The sequence below is a fragment of the Enhydra lutris genome, unplaced genomic scaffold, assembly GCF_002288905.1.
Source record: "Enhydra lutris kenyoni isolate GAN:26980312 unplaced genomic scaffold, ASM228890v2 scaffoldscaffold55, whole genome shotgun sequence".
In the NCBI taxonomy this organism is placed as follows: Eukaryota; Metazoa; Chordata; class Mammalia; order Carnivora; family Mustelidae; genus Enhydra; species Enhydra lutris.
The window spans coordinates 3,878,695-3,899,312 of NW_019154139.1; the positions used below are offsets into that span (position 1 = coordinate 3,878,695).

A 20,618-nucleotide genomic window follows, 5' to 3' on the forward strand; every position below is an offset into this window, starting at 1 on the left:
AAATACTGTGTTTTGCCGAGCACAAAAAGCAAGGTAAGAATAGAAGTCACCAAGGGTTTGGGAACGGCTCCCTACTATGACCTGGGAAAGGGAAGTCCGGCTACTCCTTTACAATCCAGGAAACACTACGATTCATCACGTGCATGGACTTAAGAGTTGAAGATCCATGGGAGGATGGGGAAGTAACTTCCTGAGGCAGATTTTTCATCCGAGGCCAGAAACATCTGACTCCCTTAAGTACAGCCCCAAGACACAAACGCACAAGGGGGGTTATTACCCGTCCTATCATGATGGTGCAGGCTAGCCCCTGTCCTTGCTTCGAGGGGGCTGCTGCTGGCCCAGCCTGCTCCAAGGACACCACTCACCCGCTCCTCTCTGACGGGCCGATTACAGTGGCTCTGGTCTCCCCCAGGGGAGGCAGAGCAGTGGTTCCCATTCGATAAACACCAACATAACACTAAATCACGGGCTCTCTGAGCCCCGGTCTCCTCATTTAGAAAATGATGGCAGCTTTCCAGACTTTTCCACAGAGACATCCTAAGGCTCCAACAAACCAATGCGGACGTAACAGGGAAACTAATCCTCTGTAACAGGGAAAGGGCCATCCAGCTGTACGGAGCATCATCCAGTAGGTGGGTACCACTTTCAATGAAATGAATGAAGGGACGAAGACAAGCACAGAGACCCAGCTGGACTCAAACGGCTTCTGATCAAACCTCAGAGCAACCGGGAGTGAGCAAAGATCTAGGACAATCAGTCAATCATCTTGGGATCCTAGTTCAGAGAGGCAAGGATAGTCCCCAGGTGCTCCTTCAGTGAAAGCGTCACAGGAAGAGGTACCAGTCTGTCTTCTCCATCAAAAGACCCCCAGAGCTGGGAACACGCACATTTAACGAATGGATGAGTCAGAGACAGAGATGTGATTACCCAGCAGTGTCAGACTCGAACCCAGAGCGGGAAGAAGGGGCCTGGCTAGCCTCGTAGACACAGATACACCGGCCTCTAGCATCTTTGGTGGGAAGTTGATCAGGAAGTCTGCTGACTTCCTCTTCCTCGAAACCCCCCGAGAAACTCCTGAATGAGGCACCATGGTCCAGCGGGGAGAGCACAGGCCCAGGAGCTCAGTCGGACAAATCTAAATTCTACCTGGAACAATGCAACTCACCTAACACTTGACAGCCTCTCCTGAATGTGGTTGGCAGAACCTGCTTCCCACGGCTGATACAAAGACCCAAGTTGATAACACATGTAAGTCGCTATGCACAACCGTGGGATATAGTAATAAACACAAAACAGGTCTTCAGACCCTCCTTCCTGGTGAAGGATGAACTGAATCTGGTTAGAGAATACAAAAATCCCCCGAACTCAAATCTTTAGTCTTAGAGCAGAGACAGAGCCAAATTCCCCTTTGGGCCCAAATCTGGGTAGAAGTGGGATAGTCATCTGGACAATACAATAAGAATTAATAGCCTGGTGAGAAAGACTGCGCTACATTATCATCCATTTCTCTAAAATCGTAACTAAAGTCATCTTTAGGGCACGTGACCTCTATCCTTTGAGGCAACAATGGGCAAGGGCAAGGCCTGTCACAGCCAGCCAGAACGAGGATTTTGTTGGCACAGGTAGAGAGGAGGAGAAACAGAGGCATTCTTAAAGAATGAACGTCTTCATACCTTCGAGAATGTTTGCTCAGATATCAGCAGCGCTATTAGCAATGGCACAAGTGAAGGAATACAGCCCGACTTCCTGTGAGCCCCGATGACCTCTCCAGAGCAGCCCTTGGCCACACTCCGTATTTACTCACGGCGCAACCCGATCCTGACTTTGGTGAGTTATTTCATAAGCCTTTTAAGGGTTACTACATATTGTTCCTATAAGAGGCCAATCCAAATTAGCAACAAAAGAATAGTTAAACACAAGAAAAACCACCTCTTTTGTGATCCTCAAGAAAGGCAGTCTTGGCCATTAAAAAGGCAAAGTGTTTTATTCTCTATCAACTTTCTCTTAGAAAAGTCGGTCCAGTAATTTTCCAGGGTGGGGAGGGGATTAGTAGTCTTCCACTCATGCCTGTTTGAAAATGCGGAGGTGTTGAACTGGTACACACCTCAGAGCAAGTTCTCTGGCATTTGGTTCTGGGCCGTGTCCTGCCCTCAAAGGCTGCACAACACACCCGCCTCCAAATGTCAGCACCTAAAGATGACCGCTGTTATTTCCAGTCTTCTCTCTGCTCTCCAACTGGGTGATTCCTACTGTACTGTCTCCAAGCACGCTGATTCTTCACTCTGCCATCTCTAAGTTGTCAAGCAGATCAGTAAAATTTCTAAGTTTTGTTTTGGATACTGTATTCTTCAGTTCTAGGACGTTCCATCTGGTTCTCTTTTTGGTGTCTATCTCTCTGCTGACTTAAGCTATCTTTTCGTTCATTAGACGCATACCTTCCTTTATATCCTCGAGCATAGTTACAATTGCTTTGAAATCTTTGTAGTCTCTGCTGATTGTCTTTTTTCTCTTAGAGAATGGGTCATATTTTCCTGCGCCCAGAGTAAGCCTGAATGGTACCTTGGACATTGTAAACGCTATGCTGGGGAAACTCCGGATTCTATTATATTCCTTAAAATAGGTTGATATTTTTGTTTAGCATTTTTGGGTGCAATTACATGGTCAACTCTGGTGTGGCAGCTCAAAACTCAGGACGATTATTTCATCCTTAGCTTAGCTGCTTGGATCCTGCCCTACTATGTGCACGGTTCAGGCATCTGCATGGATTCAGACAGCTGATACACAGGATTTAGAGCTTGCTTTCTCCCTCCCACGGGTCCGTCCTTCACTTTCCAATGGCTGTGCTTAACTCCAAACTGCCATTTCTTCTTTAGGATGAAAGGAGTGCAGATTTTCTCTAAGAGTTTTAAGTGCCCTGCATAGGGTACACACGCTATGCCTCTGCCTTCTTCTGAGGGGCGATTCAATTCCAAAATCTGCCTGTTCGTGTCAAATTTGATTATCTTCATACTGCTGTCTTTTGTCCAGAGTTTAGAATTATCATTTGCAGGGAAGGTGCAGTCCAACAGCAGCTTACAGGACCATTACATGGTCCTTACAGAACCCACATGACATTTTTCCCCCCGATCTGGGACTATACCTCACAATCTTGTGGGTCACAAAGTCAGAAAGGTTCTCCCAGGCAGGCCGTTGCCGATTCATGGGGCATGAGCCGTGCAACTAGGAAACCAAGGAACTGCACAACCATCAGAAAAACTCCCAAGTCGGTCTCCTGCTCACAGGCCCACTGCCTTGGTGTTCCCTGTCATGGCTCTCTCTCTCTCCTCATTCCACCTCACCCTCCAGGGCTTCTCTCCATGCAGACTGAGCAAATCACGGCACAGTGATCTCAGAGGATCTATACATCTGACATGGTTAGCCAGCTTTGATGAGGTTAGAAATGGAATATGCCAGACCAGTCCAGGCTCTATCAGAAACGATACAAGACCACCCTCAGCACATGTGACTAGTCAAAACAGAGGTTTAGCCCTCCAGACTGAAGAAAATGGAGAAACAAATGCTAATCCTTGATGGGAGGACGGCAAAGTCACGCTGCAGGCGCGTTCCTGCAGCTCTTCCTTGGAAAACCAGGATCTGCCACATACGTATTTGATATTTGATAAAACAAAACAAATGCTGCCCGAAGAAAAACACGAGGAAAATACAGGCAGGCTAGTTAGTTTAGTGTGAAGCATGTGGTCCAATTCTCCTGCCATCTTGTTCATCACCTTCTCACGTCCTCAGTCTAGTGACCTCTAAGCTATTCAGCACAACAGAGGTTTCCAACGGCAGTCTATTGAGTTCCCAAAGATTCAATACTTAAACAGTGTATCAATTTCAAAAGAGAAAGAAATGCTTATTCGCTATCATCCATTAAGGGTAGGTCACGATTAAAGTTTTGTTTGTTTTTTGATTAAGATAATGGTCCATAATAACTACTATTTATGAAATGTCCACCATGTGTTTGAAAATTTCTAGGCACTTCAACTACCTGTCTTTATTCACTGTTCTCTACATGATTTAAGAATGTGTTTAAATGCATCAGCTTAGGACACACATTGACAATTTAGGAGAAAGGAGACAGGCTCAAACACACTAAAGAAAAATACAATGCAAAATTACAAAAATACAAACCCTGATACAAACAAATGCGACCTAGGATGAATATCTGTGGGAATGTGTGCACATACATATTATTTTAAGCTACCTTCTGAACACTCAAAAAGGTTCATTCCAAAAAATGGATATAGTCTAAATTCTAAATACCATATTCTCAACAAAGCATATGTGTATGTCACATGCCGAGAAATCATCTTACCTTGTCTTGGTTGTCTTTATTCTTGTAACACAGATTTCCGATCAGACGAATGAGATGAGACTTGAACCCCTCCCCCACACTGGAGATGTCGCCCTCCGCCCTTATGCAGCCACTGCTACTGAAGAGGCTTGCGGTGTCACTGCCGGCTACGTGAATCAGTCGCAAGAGATCTGTAACAAAAACAGGAAGCTTTATTTTCCGTAAGAAAATTTTTAGTATTTTGTACCGAGTTCCAGATCCAAATCTAACTTATATTAATGGACGAAGATAAAATAAAGGTGGAATACCTTTAATGATTAGAAAACTCTTCTTTTGCTTGAAATTTTTTCACGATTCTTGTTTTGGGGCGATAAGCCATAATGATTATCCCAACTTGGACTTTCTATTTATCCACAAAGAAAAAAGTTAGCTAAAACTTTCCTGCCATCTTTCTTTTTTTAAAGATTTATTTATTTATTTGAGAGAGAAGAGAGAGAGAGAGAGAGAGAGAGAGCGTGTACGCGCTTCCATGTGCATGCGCGAGGGGAGAGGCGGGGGGAAGCAGACTTCCCACTGAGCTACAGAGCCCAACACAGGGGCTCGATCCCCCACCCAGGAGATCATGACCTGAGCCGAAACCAAAAGCCAGATACCTAACTGACTGAGGCACCCAGGTGCCTTCTGCAATCTTTCTTATAAACAGGTTTCCAATCCCAAATTCTTTATGAAGGAACTCAGGTGAGAACTACAGTCAACTACATCTAAAATATAATCAGTACCTCTTCTGTAATGAGCTGTATGACAGAAACCAAGAAGTAGGTTGATTTTTTTTCTCATTGTCCAGATAACTGAAAGGCAACATGTACTCTCCCTAAATCTATTCTAGCTATATTTGAAAGAAGTAACAATATTATACTCTATGAAATGTCTCTAGACAGCATATGAAAATAGATCATCTTCCAGAAGCTGTGTTTAAGTGTTTCCACGTTTTCTCATTTAGCACCCTCACAAACCTATTAAATGGAAGTATTGTGATGCCTGGGGGGCTCAAGTTGGTTATATGTCTGCCTTTGGCTCAGGTCATGATCCCAAGGTCCCGGGATCAAGTCTCACATTGGGCTCCTTGCTCAGCAGGGAGTCTGTTTCTCCTTCTGTCTGCTGTTCCCCCTGCTTGTGCACTCTCTCTCTGACAAATAAATAAAATCTTTAAAAACAAACAAACAAAAAAAGCAAGTATCACTTTCCCAATTTTATAATGAAGAAATCAAGCTCAGAGAAGTCAGTAATCTGGCAGAGTTGGGATGACAACCCTTGTCTGCCCTGGCTCCAAGCACACATTTTTCTAAAAAGATTCTGTCTCCCAGGTTTGTGGTGTTTCATTTTAATTACCACTAAAAGCACTGCACTCAAAATAAAACACTGACATGAGAGTCTAAACATCTCCTATAGCTCACTGCTGAGTCATCTACCCACCTCGATACAAATTCATCATTCTTAGCATACGCATCTCCACAACAAGTATAATCCTTTTTTAAAGGAAAAAAATAGCAAACAGTGAATAACAACACCATAAGCATGGCTAACCACAAGAACAGGTTCTACTTGAATTATTTTGCAAATAGCTTTTTGGCAAAGATGGTATGCCAACCAATGGTTAAGAACCAAATACATAATCGCTATGTGTAAGGCACTCTCCTTTGTGCCCTATGAAAGTAACTGGGAAAAATAAACTTAACAAATTTGGAAAACGAATATAAAAATCACCATCATCACTGCTGGAACTACACCCATCACCAAACCGTCCCCCACCATCATTACCCTCCTACCACGTCGCCACAACACTACTAAGGAAACGTCCACAACGTACACCGTGTGTAACAGGCATCAGTATTCCCATCTACTGGTCAGGCATCCTGACAGCAGGTAAGTGGCAGAAGCCAGAGCTGGGGTCAAAACAGTGATTCTTCCTCCCTCCCACCAAAAAAAAATTTTTTTAAATATCTCAAAAATATACCAATACAATGAAAATTAAGGATCTGTGTTTGGGCTTACACTTCGGCGTGACAAGCCAAAGATTCCTTAATTACAAGCAACAGCAGGTGGGATACTTCACTCACCAATCACTCTTTCCAGCAAGCCAGGAAAAACCTGCAGATAACTGAGCAGTTCAGTATTCGCGGTCATTTCACACAAGACATCAAGAAGCCGGATCGTGGCCAACGCCTCCTAAAAATAGAAAGCATGACTTTTAAGTCAAGCGAAATGATCTGCAACTGTTATCGGTAACGGTAAAAGAAAGGAATATTATGAAAAATATTAAAGAGTTGGTGCTGGGAAAGACAGCATCCAACGAGAGAAAACAAAACGACCAAGAACGAAACACAAGTATTAAATCTGTACGTGAACGATCATTTTTCCTAACAGCAACATCTGCCATCAAGAACGCGAGATTATGTGTCATTATGTGTCTTCTTGGATCGAGGAATCAGAAAAGTTCTTATTCAAGCAAAAATACCTTCCAACAGTGGAATAAATGTTCAAAATTACTAGCTACGTACATAACATTTATGCAAATACTTTCTTTTTAAAGCATTCCCAGCAAGCAAGTTCTACTTTAAAGATTCAACTAGCCCATGAAATACATTAATTTCTTGTCCACAGGAATCCTGTAAAATGCTGTGGTTGAAAGAACTCTGGCGGCAAGAACGCGCATTATTTCTGGGTAAATATAAACCTTTATGCAGTATCTTACAAGGCTGGAGAAGTTAACGTTATTTGAAAATGTTAGTTCACGTGACTACTCAATAATTGATTATCCATGGACCAAATGAACCAGAAACAACCAACTACACGGCGTTAGGTAATCTGAAGAAAGTGGTAAAATCCAATTTTGTACAGATTTCGACCCTCATTTTTTAAAGTGCACATTATTTGGCAAAATGTGGTAGATGCTATAAATTCAGGTCATAAAGATAACATTCTTCAAAAGAAAAGTAAACTACTTCCTTTAGTTAATTCTAAACCTGTACTTACTATTCTCCAGTTATGAGATTTGAAGGTAATATTCTAATCTACCATTCTGAAATCTCAAAAGAAACCACAAGAAACAACATATTTTAAAAATTGTTTGTTTGTTTGTTTAGAGAGAGAGAGTCTGAGGGAAAGGGAGAGCCCCAAGCAGACTCTGCACTGAGTGCGGAACCCGACACGGGGTTCGATCCCATGACCCAGCAGTCATGACATGAGACGAAATCAAGAGTCAGACGCTCAGCTAACTGTGCCACCAGGGTGCCCCACAACACACATTTTTAATGCCCTGTATCTTTAATTTTACTGTAGCTTTCACTTGCTCGTGAACGAGTTAAGGGAAATATCCAGATGAGAAGGTAGAGATCAGAGCCACATTCAGAAGACTCCTGAGCAAGCCCATAGACGTCGTGCAGCATCAGCACCCCCTCTGTGAAGGGGCTGCCCAGTCAGCTGCCCAGACTGTCACCTGTGGATGCCATTCCCCCTTTAAGAATGGCTGGCTGGCTGTAGATCAAGGTCAGAATGTGTGTCATGGGATCCTGGACACCCTGTCATGCCAGACAGCAAACAGGCGATAGAGACAATTGGGATCACGCTGGAAGGAACCAGAGGCAGACTGAGGAGGCACTGGCTGGCAACAGTGCATTAGAACACGAGGGAGAATTACAGCTAAAACGGACTGAAAATAAATCAAGTGGTTTCAAGGGTGCCTGGGTGGCTAGGTCGGTTAAGCGTCCAACTCTTGGTTTTGGCTCAGGTCACGATCTCAGGGTCCTGGGATCGAGCCCCACATCTGGCTCCATGCTCAGCGGGGAGTCTGCTTCCGCTCTTTCTCTAAAATAAATAAATAAATCTTAAAAAAATAAAAAAGGAAATCAGGCAGTTTTAAAACTATGACATCACAACAGCGATGAAATCCAAACAAAACCGGGGCACCTGGGTGGCTCAGTGGGTTAAAGCCTCTGCCTTCAGCTCAGGTCATGATCCTAGGGTCCTGGGATCGAGCCCCACGTCGGGCTCTCTGCTCAGCAGGGAGCCTGATTCCTCCTCTCTCTCCCTACCCGCTTCTCTGCCTACTTGTAATCTCTGTCAAATAAATAAAATGAAATATTAAAAAAAAAAAAATCCAAACAATACCACCTCACAGCTGATCTCATAAAACCAACTCACTACTTAGAAGACTGGGAATCAGATTATACCTTGTACAACCTAACAGCTGATTAGGAGAAGTTTGTAAATGCTAAGAGCCAAAATACCACCATTCCACAACCCCCCAAAGAATGAACTAATCCAGGTAACATCACAACAGACAAACCAGACGTTACCTGCCTCTTGATGAAAGCACGTATCACCAACAATACAACATTACTGGAAAAAAAGACACGAAAACCTAACCCAGATGTGAACAGGCTCTCTGGAATTATTATCATCAGTCAGAGGAATGCAAGGGAAAGAGGAATGTGTTAAACACCACCGTGGAGATAAAATCAGAATTCACACTGCAGAAAACTCTCCAGGAAAAACGACCCAGGTTTTTCAATAAACATGCTAGCAGAAGAAAAAAGGAGAAAAAACGGGAAGGAGAGGGCAAGAGTGGAACATATATACATGAATGGGTATTTGGGACACAACCACCAATTGCAACGCATGGCCTCTGCTTGTATCCTGATTCAAAGAAATGAATTTGAGCAAAATTACTAGATGACGGGGGAAAATCTGAGTGTTGTTTACTTGATATTATAATTATACTGCTAATTTTTTAGGTGTGCTTATAGTTGACTTGGGTGTGACTCCTCATCTTCTTTAAAGATACATATAAAATAATGCACTGATGAGACATGTCCAAATTTTGCTTCAATCCAGGGCAGTTACCACAAGATCGGGCTAGGATCACAGACAGAACAAGAGTGGTAATGAAATGACATGGGGGACGGGGTTCAGGATGCTTTTCTCGCTTAGTCCGCTTAAAATCTTCCATGATAAGAAGATAATTAAATCACAGAGTTGGAAGGGATCATGTAGATGTTTCCTTCCAGCTCCTAAATTCTATAAATTAATCTAGTTCCGCCTAACACATTCCCAATCTTAATTATTAGAATCCTTTTATTAATAATGTGTTCCTAAGGAGCATCTGGAAGCCAACAATGAAAAAAAAAAAAGCCAGGAAAATGATTCTCTTAAAACCTAAGGGGAATATTTGAGATGCCCTTCTAGTATTTGTTAAGTATCATACAACTGTAGTCATTAAATCGGGCACTGGGGAAACAGACACAGGCACATCAAAGGAATGAGCCTCCACAGTGGGCAGAAAAGGGGGGAAAAAGATTAGTCTCCTGTCTAGATCATTCGTCTGGGTTAACTTTCCCCTTTGGAGTCTTTGAACAATTTTACAATATTCGAAGTTGTAGAAAAGTGATAATGGTGCAAATGACTCTTGTTCACAGAAACATGGATTCCTCGGGTCTGGCTGGAATGCAATTAATTCCTGCCTTGTGCACAGACCAGCATTTGCACCTATGGGTCACATCGCTCCAGCATTCTTTCATTGCATAAAAACATGCGGCTCTCAGAATTCTTTGATAGCTATTAGTATCTCACTGGTTCTCTTTGTAAAACACCAGAAACACAGAAATGGATCCCAAAACATACAAGAATGTAATGTATGACAAAGGCGGCATTGAAAACAGTGGCAAGGATGAGATTACTCACTAAATGGTACTGACGTAACAATTAACAGCTACCATTTGGGGAGCGCTAACCAGGTACCGATCAGTGTAGTAAATGCTTACGTCAAAATACTATTCATCTTCCAGGCAGAGAAACTGGAGTACAGAGGATAAGCAACTTTTCCAAGATCACACACCAATAATAGAGGAAATCAGGATTCAAACCCAAGTGGTCCTTTACCAAAGATTAGAGAATCTTGAATCATCCAAAGACAGAACCTGGATCTATACTTCCCTCCTTGCTCAAAAAGAAATTCAGTTAAAAATGTGGATCAAGTACTAAAAGGATGAGCACATACAGGTGCATATTTCCACAATCCAAGTGAAGATGGTTTTACAGAATATGTAAAAAAAACTTCAGAAACCATAAGGATAAAGTTGGTAAGCCTAACTAGATTGAAGACAAAAATATAAACTTCTAAAAGGCTAAGGATACCATAAGTAAATTCAAACAAAAAATTAACTATGGGGGGGGAAGTTTCCTGTATATATAACAAAAACATTATTAAATGTATTTCAGAAGGTAACCTAACATGAAAAACCAATTAACATGCTGGATACTGAAAACAGTTACAGAGAAATGGGAAATAAATCAGATTAGGGAAAGGCTGTAAACCCATATACTCCCATGCTCTTTTGTCTGGCATTTACAAGTATTTCTAAACATTTTAAATAAACAGACTCTTTGACTCAGTGATTCAACATCCGGGAATTTACAATTCCAGATTTACCTGCCCAAAAGTGCAAAGATTTCCACGCTACAGCATCACCTATAAAGGTCTGAGGAAAAACCCTGGCAGCAATTAAAGTGTACGGCGACAGAGAACAAACAAGAAAATTCCCTCTCCTCTGTCCAGTGGAATTCTGCTCAACTGTGAGGGAAAAGGAGATGAAGGCACCATCATGTGCTAAAGTGGAAAGACGTAGGAGACACTTCAGGCTAAGTGAAATAAAATGCTGAAGAATAAAAAAAGTATTGTTAAAAAAAATAAAGAGAGGGGCGCCTGGGGGGCTCAGTGGGTTAAGCCTCTGTCTTCAGCTCGGGTCATAATCTCAGGGCCCTGGGATCGAGACCCGCGTTGGGCTCTGCTCAGCGGGGAGCCTGCTTCCCCTGTCTCTCTCCGCCTGCCTCCCTGCCTCCTTGTGATCTCTGTCAAATAAATAAATAAAATCTTTAAAAAAAAAAAAAGAAGAAGAAGAAGAAGAAGAAGAAATGAACCAAAAAAACAGGTGTGTACTTACAAAAATCTCTGAGAGAAAAAAGTATATATTGTTATGTCCACAGAAAACACACAGGGGTTGGACGGGAATGAGGACTTTTGTTTCACTGACTTCAGTGTGAATTTTTTGTATTTAATAAGCAAATATTATTTGCACAATACAAATATTTAATCCCTTATCAGTCTGTGGAATGAAAGATTACCCTTTCTTATTCCACAAGTATTTATTAAATACTATGTTAACAGATACTACAGATACTTCAACGTAAGTTAGGCACTGCACGGAGTAAAAGAGTGAATCACCCCCCACCCGAGGATAATTCTTGTTAACAGATGACTACGAGAAACTACAGAACAAAAAAAGAATTTATTTAACTTCCAGAGGAAAGGCCATGCCCCCTACAAGTGACAGGACTAAGACTCAAGGTAAAGCTGGACTGAACCCTAAGTCCTACAGGATAAGCAGCACCTTCGCGCCGACGACAACGTTCTCAGACACTGGAAACAAGTACCCAAAAATACCAAAGCCAGAAACACATACGTTCATGTAAGGACCCGAAACTATTTCTATTAAGGAAGACTGAGAACAAGTCTCGGGATTTTAAAGCCGAATGATTACACAAATACACAACAGATGACCCCGAGACAACATTTTCACTCCAGTTTTTTGGTCACAGCCTTATGGGACCCTTACTGGGTATACTGTCCTAGGGACATCACAACTGGGTAAGCGAGAGGTTTGCCGGTCTGCTGGCTGTGGGGAGAGGGAAGAGGAGGCAGGAGCACGGGGCGCTGATCGGCAGCCGCCGCTGACTCCCGCCGCAGACATACTCCCACCACGGCGGATCTCAGGCTACCAGGAGTTCAGCAGTCAGCTCACGGATTTCTGAATATTAACTGACTCTCGGTCAGTCCGTACAGGCCGGCTCCGGTAGACCGCTGGGTATATGGTACATTTAAATACCGAGGTGGGAGGTCACCTTAAAAATGACTGTGGCTTGGGGCGCCTGGGTGGCTCAGTGGGTTGGGCCGCTGCCTTCGGCTCAGGTCATGATCTCAGGGTCCTGGGATCGAGTCCCGCATCGGGCTCTCTGCTCAGCAGGAAGCCTGCTTCCCTCTCTCTCTCTCTGCCTGCCTCTCCGTCTACTTGTGATCTCTCTCTGTCAAATAAATAAATAAAATCTTTAAAAAAAAAATGACTGTGGCTTTTTAAAAAACATGTACGTGAAAGGAGAACACATACACACTAATATGTCCAAGTCATGACTGTATAGATCAATCAATTTTTAGAATTTTTTTTTATTCATTTGAGAGAAGTGAGAGAGTGAGCGAGAGTAAGAGCATGAACAGGGGGTAGGGTCAGCAGGAGAGAGAGAAGCAGACTCTATACCAAGCAGGGAGCCCGACGCAGGGCTCGATCCCAGGACCCCGGGACCACAATCCGAGCCCAAAGCAGACACTTAACCGAACGAGCCACCCAGGCACCTGATCAGTGATTTTTTAAAAAGTAAACTCTCCTGGGCTTTTCAAAAGAAAACTGCCTACAATTTTCTATTTGTTAATATACAGTTAATTCTTTCCATTTTAGAGAAACAAACTGCTTGAAAGAAAAATACAAAATTTTCCTCCATATACAAAGTTCCATCAGGTAATTTCTTATTATGATACTGAAGTCATCTATACAGCAAATGCCAGGGCCCTGAAAAAGTTTAACAAGTAGCAAGTTTTACTTCCTTTTCTGTCTCCTAGAGAATTAATTTTTACAACTTTCTGAAGCACAGCTCACTGCTCCTCCTGCTGGAAACGGAGGCAAATCCATCTCCAGAAAGGAAAGGCTCCCGTGAGCCAAGGTGTGCCCTCTCCTATCACAGAAATGAGAACAAAAACACCAGCTTTGTCCGCGAGACGCAATGTGGTCTGCAGGACGAGGTACAGAACACCCAGGGCAAAGGCGCCTGGGAAAAAGGTACAGTCCCAGAGAAGGAGAGCTACTGCCGGCGTCGTAAGCATGGGCTGCATGCAGAGGGAGCGAACCGTTCCCGGCATCACACACACGGATCTAGAAAACGTGAACCGATCCGGAGATAGTGGATGGTCCCACGGAAGGGCAGCCCCTCCCGTCTCCCCAACCCACTGCCCGCCTGAGTCGCTCTCCACCCGCCACTCCCATCAGCACAGAAATGTTTTTATCGGTGTTAGCGCGATCCAGTCCACATGCAATAAAATACAGCCATCTTGAGCACACCGTACAGTTGTCAAGGTACGCAGCTACGTATCACATTTCTCTTACTCAAAACATACCCTCATATCATTCATCATCAAATCCACCCCTTCCCCTCCAGCCCCAGGGGACATCAGATCTGCTTTGTTCACATCAGTGAGTTTCGCCTTCCACAGAATTTCAGAGATGGAATTGTAAGATACGTTCTCGGGTCTGGCTAATCTCGGGCCGTAAGCTCATGATTCCTCTCTGCTGTCTCATCACAAACCCCTTCCTTTCTACTGTTGCGCCGTTTTCCAGAGACAGAACCGTTCTAACTTGAAGACAGAAGGGAAGGGGGATGGAACGGACAAAAATAATGAGAATTTCTCAAGTGTGAAGGATGTAAATGCTTCCATCGCCTTAGTAAAGACCGGACTAATCCAAGGCGGCCTCGAGGAAAATAAAACAGAATAATTACAGGATGGTGTATGATCAGGAACGTCCTATAATGACAGAAGAAACAAACATTCTGGAAGGCAATGTAGAAATGTATACCATAAGCTTTAAAACTGGATATACCCCAGGCTGCCTGGGTGGCTCAGTCAGTTAAGCATCCGACTCTTTTTTTTTTTTTTTTTAATTTATTTGACAGAGAAAGAGATCACAATTAGGCAGAGAGGCAGGCAGAGAGGGGGGAAGCAGGCTCCCTGCTGAGCAGAGAGCCCCATGCGGGGCCCAATCCCAGGACCCTGAGATCATGACCCGAGCTGAAGGCAGAGGCTCAACCCACTGAGCCACCTAGGCGCCCCAGCATCCGACTCTTGATTTCGGATCAGGTCATGGTCAGGTCAGGGTCCAGAGATGGAGCCCTGCATCAGGCTCTATGCTCAGCGCGGAGTCTGCTTGAGATTCTGTCCCTTCCTCACCATCTGCTCCTCCCTCATCCCAAGTGTGTGTACTCTCTCTCGGTCTCTCAAATAAATACATCTTTATTAAAAAAAAAAAAAAAAAAAAAAAAGACCACACAAAACTGGATGTATCCTTAACACCCAGCACTTCCACTCCTGGGTTAAGGGTGGAAAGGTACAAAGATGGAACTCCCAATACATATACGGTAGCACTAACTTCAGGAAACAGAAATAAGAACAACCCAACTGTCCAACTAACAGCTGGACAAATGAACTATGGCAAATTCTTCACTTCTAATGTTACACTGACTTCATTCCGCAAAGACTAAGTGCCTGCTGTGTGCACAATACTATGAAAGTAATAGTCAAAACTCCTACCCTCATAAAACTTACATGCAGGAGAAGAAAAACCAGAAACTTTCAAACTGCACAGCCTGATTTCATTTTTAATACATATATGCTTGTGTGTGCACGGATGAACATATATATTTGATGTTATCTGCCTGGAAAAACATGTTCGCTGGAATTTGTTTTCAGGTCAGGTGCTGGGTGGTTCAGTGGGTTAAGCCTCTGTCTTCAGCTTGGGTCATGGTCTCAGGGTCCTGGGATCGAGTCCCGCATTGGGCTCTCTGCTCAGCAGGGAGCCTGTTTCCCCCTCTCTCTCTGCCTGCCTCTCTGCCCACTTGTGATCTCTCTCTATGTGTCAAATAAATAAATAAAATCTTAAAAGAAAAAAAAAAGAAGAATTTGTTTTCAGGTCATTAACTCTGGACGGCAGGAATAAGGGCACTGTTTTCCCCTGCTGTATTCTCTTAACTGTTCTAAAACAAGGACACTGTCCTTACCCATCCAGGCCATGTAACAGAATACCACAGACTGCGCGGCTTAGAAATGACACTCGTGGCGGTGGAGACCCAAGTCCGTGATCATGACGGCTGGGTTCTGATGAAGGCTCTCTTCCAGGCTACAGACGGCTGACCTCTCAGTGTCCTCACGCGGTGATGGGGCAAAGGATGATGGCAGGGTCTCCTTATAAGGGCACTAATCCCATTCCTGGGGGCTCCCCCCTTAAGACCTACTCACCTCCCACAGTCCCAGCCTCCTAGGACCACCACCTTGGCCATCAAGTCTACAATGGATTTGGAGGGGAAGGGACACAAACATTCAATCCACAGCAGTCCACACATTATTCAAGCGATATTTTTTAAAGCTTTTACAAAAGAATTCTCAGAGAGGGCCTAGCTGGGTCAGAAAATCTCCCTGCTCTCTCCCGTCCAAGATTAAGGAATCTGTCCTCTTACCTCATCATCCGCGTGCTGCTCGGAAGTCAGTTTTGGCACCATCTCGCACCGGTCCACAAACGTGCTTGCGATCAGCTCGGCATGGCTCAGGAACACAGGGATGTCATCCTTGGTCAAAGGCTCATCCCCCACTAATTTCGCAATTATGAGGTCCAGCAATGTAACTCTGTACAATGTACAAGAGTTTCAGGTGAATATATAATACAATGCTAGAAATACTGAGAGCGCATTCTAAGAGAATATGCTTACTTTTAAATTTCTCACTTTGTTTATAATGTCTAGCTAAGGGAAATATTTTGTGTGAATAAAATGAATCTTCATCAATTACGTATTTTTTAAAATTGTGGCTTCTTTGATGGGACAGGACAACAGAAACCAGCACCTTTTCTAGATGCATTCCTGTGAGCCCTTCGCTCAACATTTCAGAAATGCTGTCAGATTAGGTTTTGTAACACACACACGATGACAACAGCAGCAAGGTTCAGTGGGCTAATAACGTCGATTCCCGGCTCACTGCTGGGCTAACAAACGTTCGACACACACGGTCTCCGAGAGGCAGCTACCATCCCTGGCCTGCATTCCGCACGGCGAACAGGGCTCAAGGAGGCTGACTGCCCCACCCAGATCACACGTGCAAAGCTTCCGTGTCGGGATCCAGGCACAAGGTTCCCCCTCTCCCTCCTGGGCCACGGGCCTCAGCTCCTCCCTGTACTGGCCTTCTTGTAAAGGCTGGCTTTGTTTGTTTCGTTATTTTAGTTCATAAAAACATAAATCTGGAGACTAAACCCATGACATTTTACATCAACACTTAAATGATCCCATAAGTATTTCTATTCAACAAACTCTTTCCTTTTCTGAGAAAAAAAAAAATGTATCCTACACAGGGCAGTCTATCCAGCATACACCAAGCAGGATGTTTCCCAAAATCACACTGTGACTTGGGATTAAATGCATAACCCTCATTTACTTCCAAACCAGAAAGGACGCAGATACTTCGTAAATGGGGAAAATACACTTAGAGCAGGCTCGGAGCATTTCTTACCAAACAAACAGAACTTGTTTACTGCTGTAAGCTTCGAAGTGGAATAAAACTATACCAAACTCTTCCCGTATTTTTGCTAAATGACAGGAAAGATATCAGTCTGGAAAAATCACACACAGACCGTACCGGTTTTCAAGACTCCTAAAGGCCTCCGATTTCTTACAGCAACGACTAATTCAAAAGGAAACAAATAATGCCCTCGACCGAGCACAGAACAACCACAAGTAGTTCAGTATTAGGATATTTTCATTTTCTCTTATTCACACAGAAACTTTACAAATGAATGGGGTCCTCTCGGGCCATAAAACCAGGCTTCCCACTTTTCCCAGGCAGGTAACTTTCCGGAAATGCCAGGGAGGAGGCCAGCTAAGGAACCCAAATGTCTGCTCTAAAAACACTCCTTTTAACCTGGGACACTGTGGCAAGGATTGTAGGTATGAGACGTCATGAGCTCTGGTTTCCGGGAATTGAGCACCTTGTGCGCTGTTACTCAGAACAGAAAAGAAGGAGGAAGAAAGGAGGAAGAGATCGTGAAGGAGCTGCATGAGGTCCAAGACAGAAGGGGCAGGCCCAGCGTGGTACCCGAGTGCGTCCAGCAGGACTGGGAACACCCTGGAGTCCCAGGGGACATTCTGAGAGAGACCTGGAAGCTGGAGCTGACAGGTCAGCACAGACGCGGCCTTCCTTACAAGCTCACCCGGGGCCATCCACCCCTCAGACCTCCCTCTCCTCTCCACTCTACTGCATCACTGTAACACAGGACAGCTAAGCAGAAGAGTTGAAAGTGATTTTAAGGTCAAAATAAAAAATAAATGTTCAAAATATAAAAACACAAATCAAGCTTAAATATCACCTGAGAATAAATGAAACTTCATTAAACGCTCCTACTTCTACTGTGTTCTCTGTCAACAAAAACTTTTAGTGGCTCCCGTTATTAGGGAGTGGGTCCAAAAAAAGTCCCAAACTCGAGTCCCCATCAAACTCTCCAGCTCCCTCTACTTCGAGCCACCATCGAAAACCATCCTTCTCGTCAAATACAGGAATCACATGTGGGGCACTCACACCTCAAGGAGGAAACTGTTTTCAAAATCACTTATTATAGTGGTGCATTATATCTGCCACCTCCTTTCCAAGCCAGAAACCACAGGGAACCGTAGGTGTATAGAAATGTCCTGCAGAATCCGTGAAAATGGGACACAATGGGTAATGTCTTACTTCCTCCAGCTGTGGGGGAACCACAGTAAATCCTTCCTTGAAAAGGTGACAGAATACACGTGCTCTGCACTCGCTGATTTATTTATTCCCTCCAAAGTGAAGGATGAAAAACCAAGAGATCTAGTTAAAAAGGTCAGGGACTAGCTGTCCACAGCCACACATCGGTGTGAAAGTCCTGCATCCTTAAACCCTGGAATCCTGGTAGCCTCAGGCTACCAGACACACCCCTCAATTCAGGCTCGAGCTTCTAGGATTTTCTCCCTCAACTGCCGGCCGTCGTCCCCAATCTTTCTGATCCACTTCTGATTAAACACTTCCACAGTCTGTCCTCAAAATGAGGCTCTGTTTCATTAAAAAAAAAAAAAAAAAAAAAAGCAACATATATAAACATGAAGAGTTTTAGGGGAAAATTCTATAGCAGAATTTTTATTTGAAAGTTATGCTTAAATTAATGGAGGCTACAACTTTAATAGCCACACCTGGGCTGTCCTGAAGTGAGTGGGTTTTTATGAGAGGACTGGAGTGAGGGACAAAGAAGGACGGGAGACACGTGAGGGAGTGCGTTTTATGAGCAGGGCATGAATAGTATTCTCTAATTCCAGAAATAAAATGTAATTCAAATTTCAGGACTGATGGCTCCAACAAACCATGGATTTACCTCTGGGCTCCTCCACATGTGCCCGTTTGTTGAATGCTGTGCCCACAAAGGCCAAACCTTTCATTAACCTGAATTAACCAAGATACAGGTACAAAAGTATGGCTGAAAATCTCTCTGGTGCTTTAATAAGTTACAGAGGTAAGAAATCCTTAGGCCGTGGGGAAGAAGATCACTGATTCTGGCGTCCAGCAGACTGCGCTCCAGCGCTCCCCCAGCTACCTCTGAACCCAGGACAAACACCCGACCCTACAAGACCGCAGAGCCGGGTGTGGCAGAGGGCAGGAAAGGCACCGACGCCCCAGGGTCTCCAGAGGACGGAATGACCTGGAGGAAAAGCCCAGGTGGCCGAGCAGTAGCACTAGCAGCAGCGGTGGTGACGGGGGAGGGGGTGAGGACAAGCCGCAGACGCACAGAGGCAGAACCAGCAACTCATCTCCCAAGTAATAACCGCGCGCCAAGCACTGGGCGCTTCCGTGTAGACCTCGGTCAGGTACAGCAATTTCACGGGCAGCTATACCGTTCTTATCCTATTCTACAGATGGATCCGAGTTCCACAAGTGCAGGTAACTGACCCCAACCACAAGCCACGGAACTACCTCTGCTGTTCACTACTCTGCTATATAGACTACAAGCCTGAGAACCACCCAAGCATTTTCCGAGATCAGCGAGTTTCATCTAATAATACTGGCATTCATGGGGCAGGAGGACCAGAAAACCGTATACAGGCAGACTCTGGTTTCTGCTGAGTCAACCACATAAACGGGTTTTGACTCCCTATCCTCAACTTGTCACCGAGTGGTCTGGAGTTGATGAATGGTGACATTCCAAGCACTTTCCCTCTGGAGCCACCCACACTGTCGCCGTGATGCCCCAGGGACCACCATTAGGCACTTAGTGAACTCACTACCTGTTTTACTGACTGATCAACAAACGTGTTTCAATCTGGCAGCCCCCAGCCCAAGTGGACGTTCTGACTGAGCAGGTGGGGGCTGCAGCCTGGGCAATCCTCAGGGGATTCTGATGTGTGTTCCCAAAAGTACCACGGTGTCTCCGCAGGGGTCTCTAGGGAAGTTCCTCATCTGAACCACAGAACACAGAGAACGTGCTCAGTTCTCACAAACAAGGCACATAGCACCATTCTGGATGCATAGGAAAGAAATTCATTACTCCTGCTGAGAAAAACGCTTATTTTTTCAGTGCTGTTCATCTGTGAATGCACAACTGTGAACATAGAATTACCCATTACTGCCTCAAAAGGAGTCAACAGGGAACCCATGAGTTCTACTTGACCGCAGACTGAGTGCTCCTCCCAGGCCCCCTTTCACCTCATCCCTGCGCCCTCCCCCACGTATACACCCCAGCACACACGCCATCAGCACGGAATGTGTCAGGCCCTCAGCCAACTGCTCGAGTCAGTCACCACAAACAGCTCACACAAGCCCGGACACGGGCCTAAAAGCATGAGTGTACAGCTGACCCCTAGACACCACAGGGGTTGGGGCCCCGACCCCCCCACACACAGTCAAAACTCTAGGTTATCACTTTTGACTCCCCAAAAACTCTACTAATAGCTGGCTGTTGACCAGAAGCCTCACTGATAACACAAGTCGGTTAACGTGTATTTTGTGTGTCGTTATGCATTACATACTGTGTTCTTACAATAAAGTAAGTTAGAAGAAAATGTTATCAAGAAAATCAGAAGGATGAAGGGTGCCTGGGGGGCTCAGCAGGTTAAACACCCGAGTCTTGGTTTCAGCTCAGGTCATGATCTCAGGCATGTGAGATAGAGCCCTGCGCTGGGCTCTGTGCTCAGTGTGGAGTCAGCTTGAGGATTCTCTCTCCCTCTCCTTCTGCCTTTCCCCCTGCTCACATCCACTCTTTCTAAAATAAAACTAAATAGATAAACTATTGAAAAACAGAAAACCAGAAGGAAGAGAAAATACACTGACAGGACTGTACTTATTTTAAAAACCTGCCTT

At 44.4% G+C, this 20,618-nt stretch overlaps 1 protein-coding gene across 3 annotated transcripts in view; it reads right to left on the reverse strand.

Moving 5' to 3' along the window:
• LOC111157460 (ataxin 10) overlaps window positions 1–20,618 on the reverse strand; it is a 159,086-nt gene that overhangs the window by 83,806 nt on the left and 54,662 nt on the right. For all 3 annotated transcript variants that reach the window (XM_022518878.1, XM_022518879.1, XM_022518877.1), the window contains 3 exons: window positions 15,725–15,890; window positions 6,454–6,562; window positions 4,358–4,527 (listed from right to left, as the gene is read on the reverse strand). In XM_022518878.1, coding sequence (XP_022374586.1) covers window positions 4,358–4,527; window positions 6,454–6,562; window positions 15,725–15,890 — 445 coding nt within the window. The remainder of the gene's footprint in view (window positions 1–4,357; window positions 4,528–6,453; window positions 6,563–15,724; window positions 15,891–20,618) is intronic.